Source organism: Petaurus breviceps, unplaced genomic scaffold (genome assembly GCF_028583685.1).
Source record: "Petaurus breviceps papuanus isolate PSGF00001 unplaced genomic scaffold, PetGlider_PUasm1.0 551, whole genome shotgun sequence".
Classification (NCBI taxonomy): Eukaryota; Metazoa; Chordata; class Mammalia; order Diprotodontia; family Petauridae; genus Petaurus; species Petaurus breviceps.
Window position 1 is genome coordinate 35,861,548 of NW_027186372.1, and position 24,640 is coordinate 35,886,187.

General features: G+C 35.0%; 1 protein-coding gene across 5 annotated transcripts in view; it reads left to right on the top strand.

Annotated features, from left to right (window-relative positions):
- CSNK1A1 (casein kinase 1 alpha 1) overlaps positions 1-24,640 on the top strand; it is a 54,388-nt gene that overhangs the window by 24,941 nt on the left and 4,807 nt on the right. The window contains exons 5-10 of one of the 5 annotated variants that reach the window (XM_069102650.1): positions 1,042-1,125; positions 6,093-6,232; positions 10,042-10,120; positions 12,883-12,957; positions 14,444-14,550; positions 17,349-17,497. In XM_069102650.1, the coding sequence (XP_068958751.1) occupies positions 1,042-1,125; positions 6,093-6,232; positions 10,042-10,120; positions 12,883-12,957; positions 14,444-14,550; positions 17,349-17,497 (634 nt within the window). Of the gene's footprint in view, positions 1-1,041; positions 1,126-6,092; positions 6,233-10,041; positions 10,121-12,882; positions 12,958-14,443; positions 14,551-17,348; positions 17,503-24,640 lie in introns of those variants that run through there. The other 4 variants (XM_069102651.1, XM_069102652.1, XM_069102654.1 and 1 more) reach the window with 4 other exon arrangements.

Genomic DNA, 24,640 nt, shown 5'->3' on the forward strand with positions numbered 1-24,640 from the left:
CATTAACTTGGCTTCTACCCCTCTTAATACCCACTGTCTGCATAGTCATGTTGGGTTGACATTGACTGCAGTACCTTGTTTTTACTTTAAATTGGAGTAATGGCCCAGAAAATGCTGCTTTGCATTTTAAGAAATAGTTTGTTAGTCACATAGATGTAATAGGAAGCCCAAATTACTCCCGTGATGTTTTAAAAGTCCTTTGTCCTCTCATTTTGGGAGTGACAGCCATAAAAATGACAGGGATTTGTCTTAAACAGTTTTAGAGACTCTGGCATAGACCTGCAGTATTTTGCTTATCAAGGAATCAAGCAACAGATAATGCTCTTAAATTTTAGATTAAGAATTGATTCATTTTAACAGCTTCCAAATGTAAAGTAGTACTTATCTATAGATGATTTTTAGTGTTTTCTATACTATAGGTGGTAATACCAGCTGAACAAAGACTGGATTCTGTGGTAATCTTGTTCCAGTAGTTTTTATTAATGGAAATTTTTTTTAATAAGTAATTTTTAACCAAATTTATTATTTGGAAAATTGTTCTGAATGGATATTAAGGAGTGACTGCTCCTATCTTTAAAAGGTGAATTTATTCACCTCTGCCAATAATCAGCCCTGCATGCTTATGAAAATAAACTTTTAAGGTGACTAAATGCCTTCTACCTCTTCCTTACTGAAGATTTTTTCCCCTATATACTTTTTTGGGGGGAAGGGCAGTTTGTGGTACAAAAGATTGCAAAGACTAAATTAAATTCCTTTTTTAAAATAGAGCCAAATGTCACCATTGCTATCCCTGTTTACAGCAGTGGCACTATATACAGTGACACTTAAAATTAAGTTTTCTCTAGGATTCAAATTTTCTTGAGCATGTGAATTCTTCTCAATATTTGGAAAACTGAGAAGCTCCAGTGCTAGGTGGAAGAGGGATGGCATTTGGCTACCCTTTTCTTTCTCTGATGCCTCGGTGTTGCCTGTCTGCGCCGGCCATTGTTGCAATGTAAGCAATCCTGTTTGATGCACTGCCCCCCTCTATTGTCTGTTCAGTGTTTAGAATCTCCAGTGGGGAAGAGGAAAAGAAGCATGACTGTTAGTACTTCTCAGGACCCATCTTTCTCAGGATTAAACCAGGTCTGAAACTGTCTCCTATTCCAACCTCAACCCCACGTTCATGTGCTTTCTTGGTTTTATTTTTTGTTTTGTTTGATTTCTGGAGAATGTAGACCTTGCTCAAGCACCTCTTACGTTGGCATTATTCAGACATACTTGGCAAACATGTAACGTTACTAAGATGTTTCCTTGTGGCTGTTGCTTAAACTATGAAGTTTAGAGAAAAGTGTGTGTAAATAGGATTAATTTTAGATATCTAACATCTACATGAGAAAACGCTGTGTAGTTCTGGTATCAAAAATTATTTAGAGTATCATTTGGGTTGAACTTAAGGGAATAGCCCTATTTATTTTATTAAGATGACACTTGGAATAAGTAGATCTTAATGCATGGGGAAACATAGCTAACCTTAGCTGCATTTGAATACTCTGTATCTGAAATTACTTCTGGAAACCCAATTGTGTCCCTTTTTTCTGACCTTAATGAATTTCAGGTAAGTAAATTTAAGTTTCAGATCTTGGGCATTTGGTAAAACAATTGATCCAAGTTCTATATTCGAACTAAATGACTGTTAAGTATATACTAAATGTTTTGGAACCAGAAACCTTGGTAAAAAGTTATCCTACATTAGTATCTCAGTGATAGTAGTAACTGAACTTTATCTAATATGTTATAGCTACAAAATGTTTCATACCTTTAAACTCACTTGCTCCTTACAACCAACCCCTCTGTGGTACAATTATTGCCCTTATTTTACAGGTGAGGAACTGAGATTCAGAAGTGAAGTTGATTTGCTTGAGAACAGTCAGACAACTAGTACAATAGTGGAGCCAGGGATTCAGACCTGGGTCTTTTGATTCCAAGTCCAATGCTCTTTCCATCATACTCTACTATCTCACATCTCAGTAATATATTTAGAATGTTCATAAATCTTGTTAGATATGAGATGCTGAATCTGATCATTGAGATAGATTAAAAGTCGGATAACTGTGTAACTGATTAAATACTAGGAAATATGAGCCATAGTTGTTCTTGCATGTACTACAAAATATCTTTTCATTGTTTTATTAACTAGTGAGAATAAGGTGCCTCTATCACTAGATACTAGATTTTCTCTTCCCCCAAAAAGAAGAAATAGCTAAAGGTTGAATGACTTTCATATGTCATATGATCACGCATGTATGTACTTTTTAAAGGCTGCTTGAGAGTCTAAATACAGTCAACTCTTTTTTAGCTGTGCTGATGAAGGAGAACACTAACCTTAGAATATGTTCCTCTTTCCCTCTCACCTTCCAAATTCTTCCAGCCTTGAGAATGAATGTTAGTAAGCTTTCAATTACAATTATATAATATACTATATAATACTATATTATATAGATTAATTTTAGTCCCAAATTGAGCTTTTTATGTTGCCCTCACATATTTTTGGTCCAACCTTTCCTTTGCATTCCCTTATTGCTAAATGCTCAAGAAGTAAAAATTAATTTTAATTGTAATAAAACAAAACCATTAAAAAAGTACATTTACTTGGTGAAAAAACTGTAAAGTAGCTTACTAGACTTTTTTCCCCAAAATATTTGTTACACTCATGTTCCCCAGTCATGACATAGATAATCAAGAGGTGACTTAAATTTTACAGATATTGCAACATTTTTGCTTTTTAATTGATTTGAAAATGTGTTTATATTTCCAGTTGGATGGGCAAGAGATAAAATTCAGGAGTAGTGCAAGATAAATTAAAGTTTAACGAAACACAAGTGAAAAAAAATGGCTATAGATAATTGAATTGACCATGTTATTTTCCTCTGTTTATTAAAGTTGGACAAGATCTTGAAGATAACAGTGCCTTTATTGAATGGAAAATTGATCTCACTGAATATTGTCATTTCTTTATTTACCTTTTTTATCGGGGACAACTTTTTGAAATAGTTAAGATTGTTCAGAGCAGTGTATATTTTGTTCCTTTGAATAGGCAGTTAGTAGAAACCTTTGTTCAGCTTTCATTGCCAAATTAATGTAATTTTGCATATGTAGGTTTATCAAAATGACTCCTTAATATCCCCATTGGTGACCTACCTGATTTACCTGTCAATGTCTTTATTTTATTGAATCTCAAGACTCCTGGGCCTACCCTAATTATTTACTATTTCAGAACAATGGTGTGTTCTGGCATAACCATATTTGGTCATTTGTTTTCTTAGAAACAGTTCATTTGGTGAGATAGCATTGTCTGAAATGTTCTGTTATTGTCCCATTATTTAAATGGGAGGTATGTGTCTGGGTGAAGGAGGGCTAGGTTGAGTGAGGTGAGAAGGGTTGGAGAACTAGATAGACATGAGGTGGTCAGATTAGCTGAGGCAGTGGGTTTAGGGCAGGCATTAGATAGATTAGTTTTTTGTGATTGTGTGAATGTCAATTTAATTGAGGTTTTATGACCATAAAGTGGGCTTTGTTATTTTATTGATGATGCTGTTTCAAAGTAGTGTTATAGTAATTGTATGTGTCATACGTCTATATGCAGTTCTTTTGAAGCATTGTTATATTGCATATAATTTCTTTAGAGTATTATATATTTACATAACCATTCAGTTTGTCACTAGTGAGGGAGAGTGTGCAATTGGTTCTCAGAGAAAAGCAAAGTTTAGAGACATATCATAATTTGTATTTTGGCCCCTTTTACTAGTTTACCTTTTCTTCACTTAAGATAATTATTTCTTATTCTTTCTGGTTGTTTTCCTGGCATATATTTAGTAGTCAAATAAAATAATAGGGCTTAAAATTTTCTTTACTTTTTGCTAGTGTAGTTGGAGTTCAGTTATCTTAACTTGACAGTGGGGTTAGGATAACTGGTTTAGATGTTTAGGAAGACAATATATTACAGTGGGAATGTTTTCATGACAAGAGTACAGTTTTTCACAGTACATACAACTCTTGTATGTACTTTAGCTATATATAAAATCTACATATACACACACATCAACTATAAGGTTGAATTCTTCCTTTCATGCTTTTACTTTTGGAGGAAGGGAATACTGACCTAGGGTTTCATCAGTGTAGGATACTCCTGGTACACAGACTCCCTCCATCAGTGCAGTTGGACAACTCGATAATCTGTTGGAGGCATGACTTGAACCCTGTGGAATCTTCCTGATTCTAGAGCAGGGCTGACCCCTTTAGCCACTAATCCATGCTGCTTCTTGCTTGATATACTAAAGTATCAAGGGTAGTAGCTATATAAAATAATTCAACTCTGCAGACTTGTTTACTTTTTAAGTTTCCTCATTTCCTGATCTTGTGTTGGGGGAAATTTAAATTTTAATAACTAGATTATACGTGTGTGTGTGTGTGTGTTTGTGTATGGAAAGAGAGAGACTTGTAATGTCATACTGTGTTAGATACAGAAAAGACTTTAAAAACAATTAAAATTTTTAAAAATAAAAGCCCAAAGAGAAAGAATGATGATTTTTGATTCCTTTCCACATTGAACTTTATCTTGCAAACAGAACTTAGAAATTATAATTTTCATTTTTACTTAAGAATTCATTTAAACTTATTTAAATATTTGAGTCTTCTGTCAGTTTTTCTTAAAGAAAAATCTTTATGTTGGTGTCAACCTTATTTCTTAATATTTAATGCATTTATGATCCCTTACCACAAAGAAAGGGTAAATATAGTCTTTAACTTATTTGGAAAGCTTTGAATACTCAATTATATCTTAACAAGAATGTCAGTTCGTTCATTTATAGTAAAACAAAGGAAGCATGTTAACAACTCCATTTATTGGGACATCCTGACTTAATAGATTCCTAGGATTATAATTGTTAACTTTATTTTGTATACTCCTTACAAGCTTGATAAGCTACTTTTCAAGCCAACTGAAGATTAGAAATAGGGAGAAATGATAGCAAAAAAGCAGACAGGATAAAGACAGTTAAAAAGTTGATGTAAAAACTGTTTCTATAAAGGCAATAATACCCCTACTTACCTCACTTGGCCCTAAAGATATTATTTTATTACAAGATCATAAATAATATTCCTCATGATGATGAATTATCTATCAGGAAAAAGATTAAATTATATTCAGAACACTGTATAAAAGGACAATAATGTATTTTAGATTTTCAACCAGAGTAGTTTTTTAAGGTTTTAAAATACTTCTTTTTTCTAGATACTGTGTGAATGAGGCAGCACTGTCTACCTGAGGTTCTGTAAGACCAATTAATGAGTTTTACTCCTCAGTTAAATAGTATATAAACCTTTTAGTTCATTTAGTCTCTTGGTTAATTTTAGCTTACTTCATTTTCAGTGCTTAGCTAAATAAATGCTTGTTAGAAATTAAGCCAATTAGATATACAGGCATTTAACTTTGTGATTAAATGCATAAATGTCACCTTGAATTAGTCAGTTGATGCATGATTCTGTAGAAGTGCTGTAAATTTTGTTTGCAACTTCATGTTAACGTTTATGTGAAACTTTTAAATGTATAGTGATTTCAAATCAGATTTTTGGCATGTTGAGCAGCATATAGCATTGGTAGATAAAATGGGATTTTGTTGATTAAACAATACCATGTGAAATAAATGAGATTTTTAAAAAGTAATATTTTAGTTATAGTTTCATGGCATTGTGGGAAATTTGCACTTCGTTGGTGTGTGTGTGTGTGTATACACACACACATTTATTTATTTCTAAAGAAGAGACTACATGCCTATTCAGCAAAACAAGTATATACATTTAGCAGTGAATGAACTTGGCATACTGAATAGTGCAAATGACAAAATGCTTGAGCTAGTTGTGTTTTTATTTATTGGTTTATTGGTGAAGGTTAGTAAAAATATTCTCAATCATAAGTATTTAACTGTTCTTCAGATAAACTTTATTTTGAAATGTTTGCATCAAAATAAGGATAACCATATTTGATGAATGAGAAGAAAGGATTTGAAGTAAAGTATTTGTAACCTTAACCTATCTCCATTTCTTTTTTAAAGTTATTCCTTATTGACTTTGGTTTGGCCAAAAAGTACAGAGACAACAGAACAAGACAACATATACCATACAGAGAAGATAAAAATCTCACTGGCACTGCCCGTTATGCCAGCATCAATGCACACCTTGGCATTGAGCAGAGGTAATCGTTTTAAAGTTGACTATACTTCCCAGAGACTATACTAGGAATTTAATTACTCTTGTCATGTGAGGATATATTTGGGAGGAGGATGTCAAGGATGCTTCTAAATCTTTACCTGCTATCTTACACACAATAAAAGGCTAATTAAATGAATGCTGGTTTTTTTTTTTTTTAATTGTTGTTTTCTGCATAAGAATGTCTTGGCAGGATTTTATGATAGAAAGTCTTAAGGTCACAAATGCACTTTGATTTCAATTTGATTCTAAGTTGTACAAAACATTTGCCTCTCTGGAAACTAATATTTATTTTTATTTTAAAATTTTTCTTACAAATACTGTCAATCTTTAGGATCCTTGGATATTTGAACCCAAAGGAAGAGCTTTAGGTGTAATTATATATAGTTGAGGAAGCCCAGATCTGAGAAGTCTTTTTCCAAGGTTACACAGGTTGACTTACTTAGTGCCAGGGGCTCTGATGAGAAACCGTCTTTTTACTAGTAGTCATTCTACTGCTACTTCAACTACTCCATGCTGTCTCTTAGATTTTGTTTTCTGTGCTTTGTGAGTAATTTTTAGGCTTTTCATTTAACCTTGCATCTGTTTGATTTGTTTTCTGTGGAATTTTTAAATAGCAGTCATCTGTGGCTCTCTTCTGTCATGTTAGTGATTGAGATAAAAAATAGCATGGGTCAATGCAAAGGATGCTGAATTTAGAGTCTTGAAGGCTTGGATTTAATCTTGTCTTTACAGCTTTATTATTTGACTTGTGAAGTCCCATCCAGTTGCAAAACTGATACAACTGTGAACTCTTAAAACATAATTTTTTTTTCTGCTGTTCTCCTGGCATTTCTCTTAATGTGTTATTTTATATGTCTTACAGTTTGAAAGGAAGTATCCTCATTATAAATATAATTCCAACCAAAGTAGGTGTTTAGGGAGTGGTGGGAGGTAGTATACAAACAACACTTAGAGTGTTTGACACTAGAACCGAGTAGAGGCAATGTTTATAGACAGGAATTGACATTTGAAATATTTATACTTGTAGGTCTTTATAACACCTTTTTTTGTATAATTCTTCAAAGTTTTTACTTGTTGTCATTAGATTGTTGCAACCTCCCATGCCCTACCAACTCCCCCATATTTTTCTCAACTGTAAAATTTCTGTTAGATTTAATATGTATTAAAAATAGTTATAATAGTATCTAATCAGTAGTCCTTTTTCTGTAATTCCATAATTTCTATAAATCATTACTAAGATACGTTATTTAGAGATGTTGATCTGACTGAAAATATTTAGTTAAGTGTGGTGTGGTGTAGTAGATTCAGCACTGATACTGGAGTCCTGAAGACTTGGGTCCAAATTACATCTTAAAATACTTATGAACCTAGTGAAGTCACTTAACTTCTCTTTGCCTCAGTTTCCTCATCTGTAAAATGATTCCTTTATAGTCCTTTCCAGCTTAACTAATCATTCTGTGATACAAGTAATTCATTAAAAATTCATAGGTTAAGTCATTTAGTAGTCTAGTCTTAAGTATTATAATTTGGGGTATGACAGAATCTCAGTTGTCAGTGACCATAGAGGCTATTGTAATTCGTACCTGAACAAGAATCCTTTCTAGAACATACCTCAGAACTCAGGTGAGAAAGAGTTTAATGCCTCCTAAGGCAGCCTGTTTTACTTTTAGATAGCTTTAATTATAAGGAAGTTCTGTTTTAGACTAACCAGAATAAAAGTCTGTTCCCCTTGCCATATGATAGTCCTTGAATTACTTGAAGACAGCTGTTATATACTCTTTTCTGAATTGAACATCTCCAATCCCTTTAACCCCTTCCTCATGTGACCTAATGTTAAGATCGTTTATTGACCTAGTTTTTCTGTGGATAGTCATCAGGGGCCTGTCAGCATCCTTTCCTAAAGTATGCCTAGAACTAAACACAAAACTCCTATTGTGGACTGAATAGGGCAGAGTGAAAAATAGGATTATCATTTGCCTAGTCCTAGACATTATTCCTCTTAATGTGACGCTGTGGATTTTATTAACTTAACTACCCATCATTATTAACCATTGAGTTTATTGTCCATCAAAACCCCAAAGATTTTTTTTAATACAAACTATTTTCTAGATACAATTCCTTTATGCATTACTTTTGAAATAGTGTGTTTGTTTTGTAAATCAGGTGCAAGATTTATGTATGCCTTTTAAATTGCATCTTTTTTTTTTTTTTTTAAGCAATCAGGGTTAAGTAACTTGCTCAAGGTTACACGGCCAGTTATTTCTGGGTGTGGTGCTGAGTGTCTGAGCCCGGGATTCGATCTCCAGGTCGTCCCAACACTGGAGCCGGTGCTCTTACTCGCTGAGCCACCTGGCCGCCCCTAAGCAATTGGGGTTAAGTAACTCGCTCAAGGTTACACGGCCAGTTATTTCTGGGTGGGTGCTAAGTGTCTGAGCCCGGGATTCGATCTCCAGGTCGTTCTGACACTGGAGCCGGTGCTCTTACTTGCTGTGCTACCTGGCCGCCCCTTAAATTGCATCTTAATAGATTCTGCCTAGTGTTTTATCCAGCCTATTATATTTTTGACTCTTGACTCTTTTATTCAGTGTTTTAGCTATTCTTTTATCTACAAATTTAATAATTATGTTGTCTGTGCCTTTATTGGTTATTACTTTGGGGAGGGGGTGTAGCTGGATTAGTAACTTCTGTAGAGATAGGGGACCTTCATGAGGAAACTGCAGTTATCTTGCTCTGCAATTTATGGAGAGCTACTGGGGCCTTGAGAGAAAAGTGACATGCCCAATGGCACACAGCTACTTTCTCTGAAGCTAAACTTGATTGTGGATTTTTCTGGGTCTTCCTAATTCTGAAGTAGATTCTTATCTACTACCCTATGTTGCCTCTCCTTGGGCTTCTGGGACTCTTTCCAAATCATCAGCAAAAATGTTAAGTAACACAAAGATAAATACATGTCACTGGGACATGAGACTTGAGATTGACTTCCAAATTAACATTGAAATGAATTTTTGAGTCTGGCCATTCAACTAATTCCATTTCACTGAGTTGTACTATTATTTAGCCTATATCTTACTATTTTCCCACATGACAGAATGAGAAGCAGTCAAATGCTTTGTTAAATCTATTATATTATGCAATAATATTTTTGTCTAAGTCAATCATCTTTAAAATAGTGGCACTTTGTCTTTTAGTTGTATACATAATGGTGTGTTAAGCATATTTTTATTTTTTTAATCTGTGCATGAACTTGAAGTATTTGAGGATATTTTGCTTGTAGTGAGGTAGTTTTCAGTTGGTAAAGATCATACTTCAAAATCCAAATACCCTGAAGGTAATTTTCTTAAGATTGTGCTTACTTAGGAAAGTTTTAGAAGCTTTCTCACTTATACTCTAGTTACTCTTAGTTCTAAAAACTTAATTCGTGCTTTTTGTCCCCTGTGCTATTGAACACACCTAAGATTTAATTTTTCTGTGTTTCTGCAGTTTTCAGAATTGCTGTGGTACTTGGTGCTTCAGCTTTCAATAGAGTTGTAACTTGTCTAAATTGTTTTGTTCTTAAAGTCGAGTCATCAAGCTTTGTGAAAATTTGTTGGTTCATTGACTAATGCTTCTTAACATTTCCTCTATTTATAACTTAATCATTTTTTAAAAAACAACCTGATGTTAACTTTTCCTTTCATGTTTTTGAGTTTCTTAGTTTATTATGCCAATTCACAAAGGCATTAAAAAAAAATAGTATGTTTGTATACACACAGACACACACAATTCCTAAAATTCTTTTCCCTTCTTCTTTAGTCGTCGTGATGATATGGAGTCTCTAGGATATGTGTTGATGTATTTTAATAGAACCAGCCTGCCCTGGCAAGGATTGAAGGTAGGTCATACTCCTGCTAGGCCAAGTACTCTCTTAACTTGAGTTCTGTGAACTTGTTTTTTAAATATTGAACATCACAACACTTGCATTTTAATATAATTGACTTCCTTTGCAGTATTATGTACTTTATTTTATGCATTCATTATTTTGATGAGTCCATAGGTTTCACCAGATTGCTAGTGGGGTTCATGACTCAAAAAAAAGGTTAAGAACTCCTCTACTATAAGGATATATTTTTTTGTAGCATAGGAACATAGACGAATCTATTGTAATTGACTTATTGGGGGGATGGAAAGTAAAGAATTCTGGAGGGTTGGGGAGGTGGGGAGTCCCAGGACTTTGGGGCTTACTTGTCCTTTAGTGGCAGTTGCTGTTGGTGGGAGCAAGGAAGGAAGGACTTTTTTCCATAACAGGCCCTTTTCTGATAGTGGAGGGCGCTCAGACTCATTGTCCTAGGCTCTTTCCACCAGCATCAGAAGGGATGTAGTAGCAGAGATTTTATCTACCTGACCCATGCCACATATTGTGCCTATACCTTGCCACCTCAGTAGGCTGACTCACTTGTGCTGGTGATACTCTTGCCTACCAAAGATGGCCTTCAGATTTCCCTAAGTTGTTCCCCTGAACTATGAGTGAGTGGGGCTGGGCTGGAAGCAGAGCTTGTAGGCTGAGATATGCTGTTGTTTTCAGGGATGTTGGGCTCTTCCTCCACAAATAGGGCTCCCCCAACACCTCCCTTCCCAGCTCCCACCCTCACTTTTATCAGGGACCTAGCTAGAAGCTTAAGACTTTTTCTCATTGGCAGACAACAACTGTCACTGTCACTTCATTTGAGTGAGATTTTTTGCAATTTGCAATACAATTTGCAAACTGCATTTTATATTTTTATATACATATATAATTTATATACATTGCTATACATGATATATATTATTATTATATTTAATTCTCACATCAACCTTTTGCGGTACATGTTATTTTATGGATGAAGAAATTCAGGCGTGGAGAGCCCAAATATTTTTGTGCACATTCATTCATCTAGTAAATGATAGGGCTGGAACTTGACTTCATTTTCAGACACAGCATTCTTTCCACTCTGCCCTTTTTAAATGTTGATCTGTCGTGCTATGAAGAATAAGCACACTTTTTGTGTAGAGAAGAGTTGAAAGCATTTTTTTTGAGAATGCTTCTGTTTTCTAGTAGGTAGAAATCTTGCTATTGGATTTTTTTAAAAAATGAATTAATAACACACTCCCATAAATGCTGGATTGCTTTATATTAGTTTAAGTACAAATGGTAAACATTGAGAGTAGTTTTCATCTAGATTTTTCTCTTATTTTTTGTATTGCACAAAATTGTTTTGTAAGAAAAAAAGCATCAAACAGTATTAAATTACACAATCTAGAGAGTTTTGTTGTTATTTTCCACCCCTCCCCTGGGTGTTTTTGATGATATATCTATAAAAACCTGTGATTCCACTGGTTTGTGAAAAAGAGTGAAGAAGCACCTTCTACTTAATGTACATTGTCAGTTATTTTGTAATTTTACTGTCTTAGAGAGTTGTATGGGATATTGAGGAGTTGAGGGATTTGCTGCAAAGGATCAAATAGCCAATATCCGTTGGAAACAAAGACTCAGTCCCAAATCTTTCCAACTCTCTATCCATTGTGTCTCCTTGTGTCTCTTACTTAATCTAGTAGAGGAGAGAAGGAAGTTAGCAAAATCAGGAAGATTGTTTTCCCATGTGTAGCAGCAAGCACCCCGGCGTCCCTAGGGTGGCTGCCACCACAGGTTCTTGGATCTGCTTTGATAAAGGAAAGCAACTCAAAATGGGTTAACAAGCTTACTTTAATCAGTCGGATATGTAAAGGGAAAAAGGTCAGCACCCCGAACTTCAGAATATACAGACAGAATGATCAAGACAGAAACAGATCAAGTAGACAGATTTCCAAACTGTCCAACCATTACATCCATACCAAACAACATCTGGGTTTTTCAAAGCGGGGGGGGGGGGTCCTCTGGACAACGCCTTCCCATAATCCATATCAAATCACAGAACACTTCTCAAAGTGAGCCCCAAAACAAAGCTACACATCAGGGCTTATATAGCCTTCCCCTGGCTCAGAAAATGTAACAACCTTATTGACTCACTGGCCAATCAAGAAGTATCTACTGAAAAACAAGCCTCCCACCCCAGGCTCCAGGTGCACGCTAGCCTAGGGGCAGGGAAGATCTTCAAATTTACATTCCCATTACACCATGGTATGAGGTTCAGCTTTTGCACATGGATCTGTGCTGATCCATGAGATTTCCCCATGGGAAACTCCACTGTACAATTTGTGGTATCATTGGTATATTTATATTAAAATATTTTTGTGGATAATTCTTCTGACTGAGACAGAGAAGCTTACCCTCTTCACACTTAAACACTCTTCCTCTTCACAACTTGGCATACTTAATTAATAGCTGTGATTTACAACTCTGTTGACGACCCCCTCTGGACTTTGCTAGACTTACCTTTGGATAAAAGGCCAGAAGTACATTTCTGAAAATTTGCAGCTTTGTATGACCAGCCAGAGTAGAGGTCCTTTTATGTACCCTTTTGAGAACTCAGAATTGATTTGCTTCAAAACAGAATATAGGACGTTAGGCTAACATATTCTGAACTTTACATTTAATTCATTTGCTTTTTTAAAAATGCCTGTCACTGTACCCCCTTGATAATCTGTTACTGACCATGTTGTTTTTCTCATGTTCCATAGGCTGCAACAAAGAAACAAAAGTATGAAAAGATTAGTGAAAAGAAGATGTCCACTCCTGTTGAAGTTTTATGTAAGGTGAGATGAATTTAATTGATTAGCCATCAAAGGAAAAACAACTTATGACAAGCATTAAACCTTGAATGTGCTGTCAGGGTGGTCAGTTACCTTTCTGAATTTGCTTTATGCTGATGCCATAGTATATTAATTGACTTTGCAGTGTATTGATTGTGTGTGGGTGATATATAAGATAACCCATGATGCCAAGATATTTTAGTCTTTTGAGACTAGTTCCTGGTATGATAGGGGCATATATTTCAGTAGAGAAAAATTCATAAAGATGGACATTGAGAAAAGGGTATAGGACATAAGTTCTTCTGATAGGATTCTCCAAAGCATGTATAATTTGACTTAAAAAGGAAAGGTATCCAGTGTATTTATATTGACAGGTAGAATCATCAGAAGAAAGAAGTCGTAAACATAGTAAAGAATAGAAGCACATGAGTAGACAGAAAGACTTAGTGATTTCTGCATACTTTTGAAGGAATTAAAACTCATTTTATCTGAATGGAATGAGATTAGAAAAGAAGAAAACCTCCCTAAATATCTTATCACACATTTTATGTAGTATGCTTACAGAATTGCCAAGTGCATCATATAAAACCTCCCTGGAAAATGTAAGGTATGTTGTATGCTTTAAAGTTACTCATATTTTGTTAGGGACACACACCTAATACATGTTTGTGATTTGTATGTATTTCTGGAGGTATATTGTCCATATATATTCTTGGGTTTCTAAATGAGCAAGTTGACTTCCAAAATTAAGTGTACTAAAGAAATAAAATTGTTTTGCATATCTTCACTTTTCCTTTCCTAAATGGGGGAAGGGCAGATGGTAAAGTTTGCACCACATGTTGTATGCTTCTGAATATCCAGAAGTTTTCTATTAATGGAAAATATTAAGGGAATACTTTGGAGGTAGAGAAACAATTGGACAGAAAGGTAAAGAGGTAAGAACAGATTAGGACTGAGGACAAGTATCTACTATGTGCCCATTTCCTATATCTCACTTGGCTTTTGTAACATCAGAAAGCACTTGAGTACTTTGGTATTTATGGCATGATGGTGGGAAAGATAATTACAATTATTCATTCCGTTTCTTTAGTGTCTTAAAAGACAACACTTCTGAAAGCCCAAGATGGGGGGGGGGTAATATTCATTAGATTTTAGAAACCTTACCTTTATAGCTAATTTGTCCTAAAACTATATGTATAACTACATTTTAGCAGTGTGGTTACTTCTTATGGGGATGGGAAATTTGATTCCCAAGGGGCCTCTTCCCTCCCATGACAATTGGCTGTTGTTGAGAAACTAGTATTAGGCAGTTAACAAGGTACTGGTTACACAGTGCCATCAAATCAAATAAGAGTTTTTAATTTTTGGACCTTGTGAAATCGTTGCCTCCTGCTTAATTTTTGTTTAATCACACATATAAATATTTGTTTTCTGTTAAATATGCAGTATGTTTCTTTGATTTCATTTGTTTTCATGTTTGATCCTATAGGGGTTTCCAGCAGAATTTGCCATGTATCTAAACTATTGTCGTGGACTACGCTTTGAAGAAGCCCCAGATTATATGTATCTGAGGCAACTATTTCGTATTCTTTTCAGGTCAGTTTTGAAATTGTTGAGGATAAAACATCCCACCCAAATTGCATTATAATATTAATGCAGCCATTCATTTTACTTGTACTGTGGCAGAGTGAACTATATTCTAAACGTTTACTTGTCTGTAAAATGAGTGTTAATATCTCTAGTGGATCTCTCAGAAGGTTATGATAAGGATCAAGTGTAAAGAACTTTGTAAACCTTCATTTAAATGATGATAATAATTCCCCAAGGTTTCAGGGAAAACATTTTGAGAAAATACAAATTCCATAGAAACTGAGAGGCAGTATAACAATAGTGCATAGGATTGACACACAGGAAACTTGATTTCTAATCCTGTTTACTAGTTGTTGACTTTGGGCAAATTATCTTCTTAAATATCTACCCCACTTATTTCATTAGGCTACTGACAGGATCAAATACTTTCTGTGAAAATGTGTTATTAACCATAAAGCTTTTTAGTAATGTAATGGTTGGAAATGATAATGACATTTTTTTTAATACTCATTGAGTAAAACTTTAGGTCTTTTGTTTGGGTATAGTGGGGGAGGGGAAACCTCGGTGGAACTGGCCCCTGGCCCCCATCCCGCCTGAGGCTTTTTTATTTAAGCAAGCACTGGATTTTTTTTTTTTCTTTTTGGAGGGGGGAAGGCAGGGCAATTGGGGTTAAGTGACTTGCCCAAGGTTACACAGCTAGTTTTGTGTTGAATGTCTGAGGCTAGATTTGAACTCAGGTCCTCCTGACTCCAGGGCTGGTGTTGTATTCACTCTGCCACCTAGCTGCCCCAAGCACTGGATTTTGGACCTAGTTATGTTTTAAAATGCTTATTAGCAGCATTTTGTTAGGTTAGAGGGAAGACTTTCTACCATCAACTTAAAGTGCTTAGCACCTTCCTGGCACATCATCAGGGCTATATAAATGCTAGCAGCTGTTATTGTTATTGTGGATTACTGAGCCACCAGAAAAGTGCATTTGATATTATTAACTATAGGGCCACACTAAACTTTTCTAGATGTTTGCTTGGGTTTTATTGACTTTTTCCCAGGGCTGTGAGACTTAATGGTAGAAACAAGCTACAAATTTGCAACACATGGACTCTGTCAAAGACAAACTATTCATGGAGCTAAAGTAACAAGAATGCCTTGCCACTTTTCTTCCCTCTCTTAGGGATTTCCCCATAGTCTTTAGGTCTTTATCTGAGCCAAGTGTTGATGTTCTCACTACTCCTTTATACACTTTATCATTCTGTTTATCTTGAAATGGAGGGGGGGGGCAGTGCAGCACATAAGCACCTGGGTAACTTGATCAAAACGGGACCACAAGCTTGTGAGTAATCATCTATGAGATCTGTTTTATGACCAACTCTATGCTTAGGTGATATACTTGGCTTTATCTCAACGTGAGTTTCAGTTTTGAGGTTTGACCTATGGTTCTTTTATTCTTGTTTTTTAATGTTTGAAGGTTATATAAATGTACCATGTAAAGATATATTTGGAGTGGTTTTCCCCACACACAAAATTTTTTTTTATTTCCCTATTTCCACACTTTAAGGTATAGGAATAAGTTGCCAGTGATGGCCAGACTGTAATCAAAGAGAAAATGTTCTTGTGGCTGATACTGCTTATTTTTCTGATAAACCTCTAAATCCATGCTGGCGTGTCCCCAGGCAATACAGCTATGTTCCTCATAGGCTTCTTATTCTATAAATATAATTTATAATCCCAGTTTGTGGGATATAGCTGTGTTGTAGTCACTGCATTCGGAATTACTAGCTGAGTTTAAAAAGTCCTACTCTCCAATTCACTAGCTTTGTGACAAATTAAAAGTACTTAAAGCCTCCTTTTACTCATCAGTAAATTAGAGTGTAAATACCTGCACTATCTCATTCACAGGTTTTTTCTAATTACAAAAGATGTATTAAATACTTCATAAATTATAAAGTGCTGCAGAAATGCTGTTATGCTAATTTTCCCTTTTTTATGCCAGATCTTTCTGATTTATTGGACTTATAGTTGAACGTGCTCATTTTGAAACGTTTTTTTACTGCTACTACAGTCACTACTTCCTTCCACCTCTCAGTATTTCAGTATTAAGTGATATTTCATCTGTGGTTATTGGGGTACTATGTATTGTTTATCAACTTTGATCCTACACTGGTGTGGGTATATGTGTATGCTAATGAGTATATACATATACACATTTATACACGTATATACATTTATATATACATTCACAAATAACAGTTTGAGGGTTTTGGGGGTTTTGTTACTTGAGGGTTTGTTTTTTTTAATGGAGTAAAGAAAGTTAATCTCTGAACTTTTGTAAGACTTGCACAATAAAACACTTGTGAGAATACTTTGACACCACCCATACTATATCTAAAGAGAGGATGAGATTACCAGACCAGTTTTTAACTAATTTATAGGAGAAAAAAAAATCTGTTATGATGAATTTTATTTTTATTTCATTTTTAAAAAATATTTTTTTAATTCCAGCTTGTCTCCCTCCTTCCTTCATCCCTCCCCCCCCCCCTACTGAGAAGGCAAGAAATATGATTCTTGTTATATATAAGAAGTCATGCTAAACCTATTTTTTAATTAACCATGTTGGGAGGAGGGAAGGCAAGAAAAAGAAAAGGAAAAAAATATGCTGAAACCATAAGTTCTCTATATGGAGATGTATAGCATAAAGATAAATTTTATCAGCCATTAAGAAGACATAAATTGTTTATATGAATTGTCTGTCCTTGGTATTTGAATGTACCAAGTGTTGGTATAAAGGAAATTATTTTTCCCCCCAGGACTCTGAACCACCAGTATGACTACACATTTGATTGGACAATGTTAAAGCAGAAAGCAGCCCAGCAGGCCGCCTCTTCCAGTGGGCAGGGTCAGCAGGCCCAAACCCCCACAGGCAAGCAAACTGACAAAACCAAGAGTAACATGAAAGGTTAGTAGCCAAGAACCAAGTGACGTTACAGGGAAAAAATTTGAACACACAATTTGGGTCAGTCAGTGATTTATAACAGTGTTAGATCAAGGAGGTGGTTTAAAATACACACACACATTTGGCTCTTGATTTTAAAAAAATCAGACGTCCTTGGAAAATTTGACTACTAACTTTAAACCCAAAATGTCCTTGTTCATATATATATGTATATATATATATGTGTGTATGTGTGTCCATATATATATATATGTATATATATTTTCATATATATGTGTGTATATTTATATCATTTCTCTTGGGATGTTGGGTCATTTTTAACAACTGCATCTTTTTATTCATGCATTAACCCCCTTTCCAAACAAGAACTATGACTTGGTGTTGGGAATGTGATTGAGGAATTATTCAATCCAAAATCCTAGACCTAACACTTGTTGATTCTTCACCACTTCCCCCCCTTTTAGGGAATGGATTTGGTTAGCCATGGTATTTTCAAACTAATAGTGTTAAGATTTTTTTCTTTGCATGATAATTTGACAGTAAATGGAAAATTGTGGGTATGATTTTCTTTCCCTGGGGGGAAATGTGGCATTGCTGTGAATGAAGAGTATGCCTCTTAGTTGCAAAGAATTTTACTGAATTAGATATTTAAATAATGGAGGAATTGAATAAATATTTATATATAACTATATCAGTTATCTTATTTTCTTAATTCCAAATATTTGAGGGATTTCAGCATAAGGATTTTAAAGAAAATATACAAATTTACTTGGGTTATAGTTTAGAAGTTTACTGCACATTTTCTTTGTATTAAGAACTTGCAACTTGAAGGTGCTTATTTTCATGGGGCAGAGGCGGCTGCACTACTGGTGTCTTCCTCTTTTTACTACTTTATTTTCAGGGAGTGGAGGTTTTATGGCAATTTGCACTCATGTCACAACTGCATTGAGCCCCCACTTCCTTTATGCATTCTTTTTCCTTGGGGGCCTACTGGAAATTTTGCTTGACAATCCTGGAAATGGTGATGGGATTTGATTTTTTTTGTTGATATGTCTTCATTACTGTATGAATGATCTAGTTTTAATATAGTCTTCAGTTTGCCCTTGGTCTGTAGTCTGATTAAAGCTTTTTATGAAATACAGCTTTTAAGTCAAAAGGTAAAAGATCTTAATTCTAAGTTAGTTTCAGAAGCCATAATTTGCGGGTGTCATCTTCATCAGCAGCTAGTCTTCGATGTAAACAATAAACTGATAATGAAGTTATCGAAGAAAAAAGTGAGGGAGATAAACCAGAGTTCAAGCCACAATTAAGAACAAAATCTAAGCAGCATGCAAAGGAGAGTTTGTTTCACCTCTGAGCTAGATTTGAGGTGGTCTTTCTGTGGCATAAAAAAATGACTGCTGAATTTCGGTTTTGTAGGTAATAGAAAAATTCAGTTGGAAATCCAAAGTAAAATCAACACCTGTTACTTACTGGGACCAAAAAAAATAGGTTTCTGAGAAAAAGAGAGAAGGCACCAAGAAGTATGGATTGAAGCTGTGGAAGCTGAATGACTCAGCTCTCTGGGTAGAGTTTGGATATGACCAGAATTGTTTTTTGGGAAAGTTAATATTTAAACCAGTGACCATCACTTTGTTTCTTAATATTAATAATTGCCCTTGTAAAATTCAGAATAGGATTTATTTTTAATTTGTCCTTGGACAGTGACCATAGGAATGCTGCCATGATTTATTGAAGGAACTAAGGATATTTAGCCAGGAAAAGATAAAACAAAGGGGACATTAATCCATGCCTTCAAATACCTGAAGGACTGTCAGTATGGCAGAAATACTAGGCTTAGTTCTATATAGCTCCCATAATTCTGCTTAAAAATGAGAATGCCTTGTTTTCTAAACTTTTGAGTTTCATATCATTGAAAGTGTACAAGCAGACTTGATTGCCTGTCAGTGAATGTTGTATAGGGCTGTGATGCTTGGAGTTATTGGGAGGTTGTACTAGATGACCCTCTGAGGTTACTTTCTTATTTGAGATTATTGAGATTGATGCATTTCTCTTCCATACTTGTCTCTATGAATAGAGTTTAGTGATGCAAGTTTGAAGAAATAATTAATTTAAATGGAAAGAGTGGCAAGTATTGCCTTATTGACCAATGCCCTTGTAATAGATTTCATTTAGGGCTTATTGTTCCTCTTGTGCACGCCAGTTATTAGATTAATACTAATTGTACCAGTGTTACTGAAGGAAATAACTGGTGTCTGTGAATTATGAGTCTTTATTAGGGTGGACAGCTCTGGTGTAATTTTCCTTACTAAAGAAATAATTTGTTACCCAAAAAACTGAAAGAAATTTTCAAAAGCTAGCAAAGATCCATTTTGGAAACTACACACACTCCAAATTAATTGGAATATCAATTAACCTAGAGCAGTTTAATTCAGGCATTAGATAACTTTCAGAAAGAATTAGTAAAGCATTAGTTTTGAAAGCTAAAGATGTTTTTAATTGTAGAAATCACCTGGTACAATGACTACTTAAATGTTGAGTGTCCTGAAATATTCCTGGTTAAGTAAACAAGTGTTACACCATTGCTCTTCTAGTGAGGGAACTTTAATGCAAGGTTACTCCACTTTTGAACAATTCTTAATTGTTTGGGTATTGGTCATGGTTCTTCCTTTTTTCAGGTTATAAGTCTAATGTCCCTTCTATGTTAAATACAGTTATGGGTTTCTTAACCACTAAACAAGCAGAAGTAAGACCTTTTTATTTCCAAATCTCAAAGATTTAGATTCTGGACATATTGTATTCATATTTCCTTGGGGAAAAAATATTTTAAAAAATTTCTTGAAATAGGGATTTTTCTCATAAACAACTTTAATTTTTGCAAAACAATTATATTAGTGTGCTGGTTTTCAGACAAATGATCTATTCCTTCATCATAACAAAAAAAGATGACCATAGAGATTTGTTTATAAAGTAAGAGTTTTTGTATCTTTTTAAACTGAAGGAGCTCACATTTCATTGACTGTCCTTTCAGAGAGACAGTCCAGGGGGGGAGATATTTGGCTCTTATGTAAAATATTGCTTGTGATCAAATGCTCTGCTCCCACATCCCAAATGACCAGCAGCTATTACTTGAGATCCCTTGTGTCAGGTGCTGACATGAAGTTTCTATGGGTTGGCAACCAGGGAAATCTTTTCATTGTCATTACAAGACCCTTTCCCTTTATAGTTAGTTAAAACTAGTTATCTTTATAGTTAAAGATAGTCTTTTCTCTGCAATGTTTTCCTAGAATCTCTTTTGTTAAGCTCAAAAAACTCTGGCTGAAAGCAACAGACATTGACTCATATCCTTAACTATTATTGCTATATTATTATTAGCTATCTCTATTATTCCTTCTTAGACTGGAAACAAGAAAAAGGGCCCTTCATTTAAAGAAGACCTTATATTGCTGTCATGGTTCTGCAGCTTTTTGTCAGGTTGGGAAGTTAGAAAAGAAGACAGTATGATGTTATATAGAGGACGCTAGTGTAGGAAGTGAAATTTTTGCTTCTTTCGGGGATCTGTCAGTGACTCGAGATATTTGAACTTGGATGAGTTAGTTTTTGAGCCTCAGAGTCACTCATGTATAAATTAAGGAGTTTGGGCTAGATGTAAGATCTCTTTTGTCTTTAACATTATATGATTGTGTGAGACAGATCTTTACTTGACTTTCTTTCTTGATAATTGTTTTTATAAGGTCTTAAACTAAGGTGTCTCTAAGGATATTCCTCTGAGAGGGACCCTAAGTGGGAATGGTCCTTCCTTCCATCTGAAACCAAAACTTAAAGGAGTCAATGTGGGTATATGGGGGAGTAAGACAATTCTTCATATTTAGGATGGAGAACACACAATCTCTTAACACTTTGTAAATTAGTCACTTGTCTATGTTTGGCAGTTAGTAACATTTTTGATTGGTTTCAAAAATTTTTTTTGTTTCACATTCTCTAAAATGAAGTTGAATTATTTTAAATCAAAACTCTAATGCAAGGGGCGGCTAGGTGACTCTGTGAGTAGAGCACCGGCCCTGGAGTCAGGAGGACCTGGGTTTGGATCCGGCCTCAGACGCTTGGCACAAAAAACTAGCCATGTGACCTTGGGCAAGTCATTTAACCCCAATTGCCCTACCTTCCCCCCTCCAAAAAAAAATGCAGAAAACTCTAATGCAAGATAGCTAAAGAAAATTCAAAGACCTGGTCTGTTCTTGATGTATTGGCTTTTATGTAAGGACTTATTTGTTTTCCTAGCTATTGGACTTTTCTTGACTTTTCAGAAAGTTAAGTTTATGCTTTTACAAAGCCTATCAGTCTTCAGAATTGATCTTTTAAATTCAAGTAACCAATATTTCTTTTCTTTTGTTTGGATCCTGCAAAACCCAGCATCAAAGAAATCCTAAATTCCTATATATTAATTTTATGTGTAGTGTAGCTACCAAAAATGAGAATATACTTTAAAGCTGAATTAATAGAAGTTTGTGTTCAGAATTTAGCAAGGTGATAAATTTTTACTGTGCTTTCTTCTGATCAGTCTGATGCCACAGTATTATTTTTTCAAGAGGAACATAGTATAGTTCCAGAGAAGGGTAACCAGGGTGCCTATAGGTCTTTCGACTATGTCATAAGAATTTTTTTGAAGGAATCTGGAGATATTTTGGCCTAGAAAAGAGCACAGGGGATGGAATTGTGGGTGAGAGAATAGAGAGAATGACTATAACTTAAACTGTGAAGAATTGTTATATGAAAGAGAAAGTCTGTGTCCTATGTTCCAGAGAACAGAATTGAACCTATAGATAGAAGAGATTTCAGGCATAAACTATAAAGGAGAATTTAAAGATAAATTAGAGCTGTTAAAAATGGAATGTGCTTGAAGTGGCAAAGTGTTGTCACAGGTTGTGGTAATAAAGGAAATCCCTTGCAGTGATTGAAAGGTTCAACTTGATGGCTTGTTAAGGTACATTTCAGCTGGATTGTGGATTGAAGCATGGAGAATATAATTCATTTGGTGAGTCTGCATTGTGTCGTAAAATAATACCAGCAGTATCTTTTGATAGGAAAAGGCAAAAAATGTGTTCTAAGTTATGTTGCAAGTGTCAAAAAATTATACATAAGAAGTATGTTTGTTATCTCCCAGATTTCCCAGTCTAATGTTTAAATATGCTTAGCATTTATGCTAAATACTACTGTAGTCTAGATAGCAAAGCCAGTATGTAATATAGTTTGTTGACTTGAGATGATCTTTCTGTGTGCATTGGGAGAATGTTGGCATTCGAAACAAATGGAGTAATGCTATTTCATCCTGCCTACGTAACCAGTTTGTTTTCTTACCCTCCACTGTTTACCGGACTTCACCTTCAGTTTTTATCTAGCATGACTTTTTCTGACTTCAACAATGACTGCTGGGAACATGTCTGGTTACTCAGCAGCATAGTGCAAATCACAGGTGAAGATCATGAACACGTCTGGAAATACTTCTCTACTTGGGAAAAAAAATATGTCGAATCTAATGAGGTGACAGAAGAACTATTACTACCTCCTGAAATCTAGAAAAATTGAACAATAACTCCGGATTGTAAAGATCTAAAAATAAACCAAGAAAGAAGATAAATGTTAATGAATCTGTTGTGATTTGAACTCCATCTTTTAAAAAAAACTCACTGACTCTTTCATACTCGTGGCATTGCTATATCTCTGAGTAGCTCTGTAACAAGTGAGAAGGCCTTGGGAACAGCTGACTGGAGTACGGTGTTGCTGTGACAGTGATGATGTGGAGTAGCTTCCAGTCAGTCCAACGGTCTGTGATGCAGAATGTCTTCCAGTTGGGAGAGGAGTCAGTATAACAGGTACTACTTTCAAATAAAATAACTTCACAAGTCTCTCTAAAATGGTGACCTTTGTTATAAGCCTTTAAGTTCATTTAAGTTTTATTGTGGTCATCTTTGAGTTAAGTGAAATAAATATTGTGCCTGCTATGTTTAATCCTTGTCCTTGCCATAAAGATAAGAATAAGGCTGTTTCCTTTATCTCTTCCCACCTACTGGCTATTTTTTAAAGTTTCTGTGGGAAGGCAGCATTGCTGTTATTAATTCAACTTTGTATGCTGCTATCTTATAGTTCAAGTTCTAGAATTTTCATGGTTTGCTTTAATTAAATTTTGAGTTATTAAAAAACGGTCTGAAATATCATACTATAATAATGAAGAGTAGAAAACTCCACATTTGTGTTTTTAAGGTATTGCTAGTTTTTCTTTCATCATTGGGATTCTAAACTCTTTAAGACCTTCTTGCTTCCTATACTAGATAAATAAGGATCAGTTGACACTAATTTTTGGTAATTGTTTTAATTTCATCTAAGTGGGAAAGGTGGAAATTTTTACAGTGTAGAAACATCAGCAAAGACTGCACATACACGGGCTAATAATATATATATTTAAATTAAATTGACTCTGGTGACTTATGTAAAACAACAATTTTTTTTTCGTTTTAATTATTTACAGGCTTGGGAGAAACTTCAAAATAGAGAAATAGCCAGATGCATACCACTGACTTCTGAACTATCACCTTAACTTCAAGCTCTGGTTTTACTGTTTCCAGGAGGAAAAGGATTTAGCCCGTAGTTTAGCTGAAGTTTCCGTGAAGATGGCATCTTTAAGCAACCTTCATCTTTTGGAAGCCAGGAGGTTCTTGGCTTCATCTGGACTGAAAGATAAAAGCCAAGGAATAAAGGATTATGCTAACTGGAAAAAGAATACAAGAGAGTATTTAATGCTTGAAGATGAGATGCAAAGCCCAAATATTATATATATATGGTGGATATGCATCTTGGTTCTCCTTTCCTCCCCTATCCCTCCCCCCCCCTCCAATAAATGTCTATTGAGCTCCACTGAAATCCTAGGATAATTTACTAGAGGATCGACCATCCTTGGGTGGGGTATCCTACTGTTGACCCTTTTGGAGAGTTGAATTTGAAATTAACTACCTCTACTTCCAACAATACTAACCCAATGGCATTTATCTCTAGAGAAAGCAGTCTAGTCAGCACAGCATAATTTTTGAAATAGGTCAGATTAAATGGAACAGAAGTCTTGTATAATTATAGCTTGCATGGTTTTAAAGA